Raw genomic sequence first — 4,235 nt, forward strand, 5'->3', positions numbered from 1 at the left:
TACTGCAGAGAATCCCAAACATATCTCCAGTTAAATGCTGTGCGCTATTTCCATGCGCAGGTGGTTTGCCCTGTACAGCAAAGCTGTCATCTGCCTGGCTACAGGCAGTAAGCTCATAACTTTCTAGGAGAATAGGTGCTTGCCTGGAGATAAGAGGAGCACCCTGACCATTCACAAACCGAATCTGTGGACCTGGCCACCAGATTGCAGAGAGGGCGGGATGCATGCTGAGGAATAGGGAGAATGAAAGCTGTGGGTGAGTCCCCACATATAGGCTCTGAGGTTCCTGGTTGCTACAGTTCTAATTCTATATCCAACTCCAGTATCCTTCTCAGGAGTATGAATCAATACATTCTTTCTGGTGAATGTATTCAGTTTGTTCTAGACTCTCTAATACCTTATAAAACCCTTATCAGGTGTGAACACCTTCCCTAACTGTGGTCCTCATGCATGCATATGTAGTCTTCTGCACTTGTTTTAATTTTAAAATATAGGTTCACATAAATTTGCAGAAATGGAGGACCTATGTCAAGAACCTTTGTTGGGGTTCTTGGCATAGTGACATGTTACTAAATTTTAATATAAAAAGTGAGATAGAGAGAGCTCTTCGGTGATCCTCTCGGGCGGCCATGGCAGAGCCACAGCCCGCGTCCAGCGGCCTCACGGATGAGGCTGCCCTCAGCTGCTGCTCCGACCCGGACTCCAGTACCAAGGATTTTCTACTGCAGCAAACGATGCTAAGAATTAAGGATCCTAAGAAGTCCCTGGATTTTTATACGAGGGTTCTTGGACTGACGCTCCTCCAGAAGTTAGATTTCCCTTCTATGAAGTTTTCGCTCTATTTCTTAGTTTACGAGGATAAAAATGACATCCCCAAGGATAAGAATGAAAGAGTTGCATGGACGTTCTCCAGAAAAGCTACACTGGAGTTGACACACAACTGGGGCACTGAAGATGATGAGACCCAGAGTTACCACAATGGCAACTCAGACCCTCGGGGATTTGGTCACATTGGGATTGCTGTTCCTGATGTCTATAGTGCCTGTAAGAGATTTGAAGAACTGGGCGTCAAGTTTGTGAAGAAACCGGATGATGGTAAAATGAAAGGTCTGGCATTCATTCAGGATCCTGACGGCTACTGGATTGAGATTCTGAATCCTAACAAAATAGCAGCGATTATTTAATTCTGTGAGAATGCTCCTTTGAGGTGTTGGTGACAATGGTGACAAGAAAGAACGTAATTCAAGATGCTGAAGCACCAGACACATCAAAGACTGGTGGATCTTCGCTCCAGTTCAAATTGTTCTGAAATCCTTCTCATTGTCCTGTTTCAGCGGGTTTTGAAAAACTTCCCCTCCTGTTTAGTCAACCTAATTTTCAAGCCACAGTTTATCTTATGACCTTGACGAAGTTGTGTGACTTTACTTTCTAGATAATAATTAGAACAGTTCCCTTTAGAGACTACATTTGCTACCGCCTGTCTTTTAAATATGACTCAAGTCTGTTTCTGATTCATCATTTAAAATTTTGTTTTAACCGTTTCTTTTTTTTGGGGACTGCTACCTTCTGGGGTTTCAGTTCCTCAGAAAAGACTTTTCATAATGGAAAGTAAAGAACACTGAAAAATGAAACTTCGTGTGTACTTCAAACAGTGTAGTGTTTATCTTACAAAAGAGAAGGTATTCCTCCGAGCAATTCTGAATCATGCTGACAAGAACACTGATGGAAATCCTAATTATTTTTTGTATGTATATGTATAAAGTACTTTCAAAGTTCAAGGACTAACTAAACTTTTCTGGGAGTGAGGAGGAGGAAGGGATTAACTTTGCCGGGTGCTTAGACAGTGGGCGAGGCTGTGGCATGCTTTATGTGAATGAATACTGCAGTTACGTGTGAACAGCAAGCATCTAGAAGACAAAGTAGCCTGATGGGCCTGAGTGCTCGGGTGTCATCGTTTCTTGGAGCTGGATTATGCCTCCCGGTACCTTCCGTGTTAGTCCTCTCTTGAGAACCTTGCAGAGAGTTTGGCTTTGTGCCCTTGGCTCTCGGGCTTGAACATCATAGCAGAAGTAGCACAGACGTCTATAGTGCAAGGCTGCTCTAGGGGCTGCCTGTGTGAGTGAGGCTTCCCCTGGGTCTTCATGAAGCTTGTGAGCACTTACAATAAGTACGTTCAGTGATAAGTCAGACATCAGGAGTTCTGTGGTCGTCCCTGCTGACTGACAAGTGATGGATTCTAACAGGCAATTTGGAAAACTTATGACTGAAGGATCAAACCCAATTTGAGGTCAAACAACACGGTAATGTCCTGCAAGCTGTAGTGGAAAACGTGGATGGACAATGTCAAGTTCTTTCTTTTTGGGGTGAAAAGGATTTACATGAGCAGTTTAAACAAATCATAGACTAAAATAAAACTAACGCTGTTTAATATGTAAAAAAAAAAAAGTGAGATAGAAAATGCAACCTACAACCCTTTATTTCAATGCCTATTTTTGTGTCTGCAGGAGCACATGAGAACATGAGCACCGTGCTCAGATGATTTAAAGTCCATTTAGAGGAGAAGGACAGAGCAGGGGAGCTCAGGTGTGAAGAATGTATTGCCTCTTCACCCACTGTCTTCTGTAGTGGTTAGCAACCTTCCTAACACGGGGGCCCAGTAATGCAGTTCCTCATGTGTGGTGACCCCCAACTCTAAAATTATTTAATTTCTACTTCATAACTTTAATTTTGCTACTTTTTTGAATCATAATGTAGATATTTGATATGCAGGATATCCATAATGTGACCTCTGGGAAAGGATCTTTCAACCTATAAGGGTTGTGTCCACAGGTTGAGAATACTGGCCTACTGTCTTCCAGTACACCAAGCACCTGACTTCTGTCTATTCCGATCCCAAGTCTTAACGTAATACTGCAAGAGCAGTATCGTTTGTGCCATCTTCCCTGTGGCATAGTGAAGGAAACTGAGTCAAGTAACTGGTGCAAAGTCACAGTGTGGTTAGTGTGTGGAGCTAGATCAGCAGTCCTCAACTTTCCTAATGCTGCGACCCTTCAATCCAGTCCTCATGTTGTGGAGACCCCAACCATAACATTATCTTGTTGCTACTTCCTAATTGTAATTTTGCTACTGTTATGAATGATAATGTAACTATCTGATATGTGCCTTCCCCCCAAGAGGCAGTCTGTCAAGAGTCCCTCTGTATAAGTGCTATGCAGCAGGACTAATGTCAGATTGGTAGAATGTTGGTTCTTGAATTTTTCTGGACGTTTAACCAATGTCCTGTTTCTCTCTCTCACGCTGCTCTCTCTGTGTCTGTCTCTCTCCTGCCTTGTTGCCTGGGTTACATACTTTACCACTCAGACATTGCTCTAGCAGGGCTTGACTTTCTCTGGAAAGGCACCTGCCCTAAGTGACAGGCAGAGCCTGTGGGGTACTTAATGATCTCACTGTGAGGGATTGCTTCTTGGCATAGTGCTGTGTAACCACAAAATAAAGCAAATCCCCCGAGGCTGCAGAAGTCTTGCACAGCAGAGGAACCCATTTACTTGTCAGTTCCTGGTTTCACTTCCAGCCCCACAACGTTGTAGGTGGTCATGGAGTTCAGTGGCAGTGGGGCTGGTGTTGCTGCCCATGGCACTTCAGTCTGGAGGTGGGCATGGAGAGGGACAGTTGGGAGAGCAGGGGTTAAAACAAATGTAGGAGCATGGTGGTGGACACGGCGAGGGACACTGCGGTGAACAAGGCGGGGGAGACTGCGGTGAACAAGGCGGGGGACACTGCAGGAAACAAACAGTGGGACACTGCGAGGGACATGGAGGACATGGGGGACACTTTGGTGGTGGTGGGCACTTTTCCTGTGGACACTTGTCAGGACAGAGTTTCAGCAGCTTCTTTAGACAGCTGGGATGGCATTTGGTCTCACACCTCTGTTCACATTTGGAATCACATTTCTTGGGTGCAACCTTGGGGTCACTGGACTTTTTCTTATCATTACTCGACATTTCTTCAGTGGAAATATAGGCCTGAGAGGAAATGAGAGAGTGTCATTAAGGAACAATTCATGGGCTTCTTCCTGCCAGCATATTCTGTTCTCAAGAAGTTCTCTGTGTGTTCAAGCTCTAGATGATCTCAATAAGAATTGTCCTTCTCTGTGGACTTAGGGTATACCTGCTCTGATTTTCTTTTACCCTGTTTCCTCCATTCTAGACTGTATGCAGGTGTTCCTAGGGTCCTGG

The 4,235-nt window shown here is 44.5% G+C and overlaps 2 protein-coding genes across 2 annotated transcripts; one reads left to right on the top strand and one right to left on the bottom strand.

Moving 5' to 3' along the window:
• Positions 1-605: 605 nt before the first annotated feature.
• LOC129673913 (lactoylglutathione lyase) lies at positions 606-1,401 on the top strand. The gene has a single exon (XM_055603785.1). The coding sequence runs from the start codon at positions 630-632 to the stop codon at positions 1,182-1,184; it is 555 nt and encodes a 184-aa protein (XP_055459760.1). The 5' UTR covers positions 606-629; the 3' UTR covers positions 1,185-1,401.
• Positions 1,402-3,638: 2,237 nt separating this feature from the next.
• On the bottom strand, positions 3,639-4,001 carry Lelp1 (late cornified envelope like proline rich 1). The gene has a single exon (XM_055603748.1). It carries the CDS (start codon positions 3,999-4,001, stop codon positions 3,639-3,641), a length of 363 nt encoding a protein of 120 aa, XP_055459723.1.
• Between the last annotated feature and the right edge of the window lie 234 nt (positions 4,002-4,235).

Source organism: Psammomys obesus, unplaced genomic scaffold (genome assembly GCF_907164565.1).
Source record: "Psammomys obesus unplaced genomic scaffold, mPsaObe1.curated_primary_1811, whole genome shotgun sequence".
NCBI lineage: Eukaryota > Metazoa > Chordata > Mammalia > Rodentia > Muridae > Psammomys > Psammomys obesus.

What these genes read in the sequence shown, in the direction of transcription:
- LOC129673913 (XM_055603785.1), top strand. Translation starts at nt 630, where the DNA reads ATGGCAGAGCCACAGCCCGCGTCCAGCGGCCTCACGGATGAGGCTGCC.
- Lelp1 (XM_055603748.1), bottom strand. Translation starts at nt 4,001, where the DNA reads ATGTCGAGTAATGATAAGAAAAAGTCCAGTGACCCCAAGGTTGCACCC.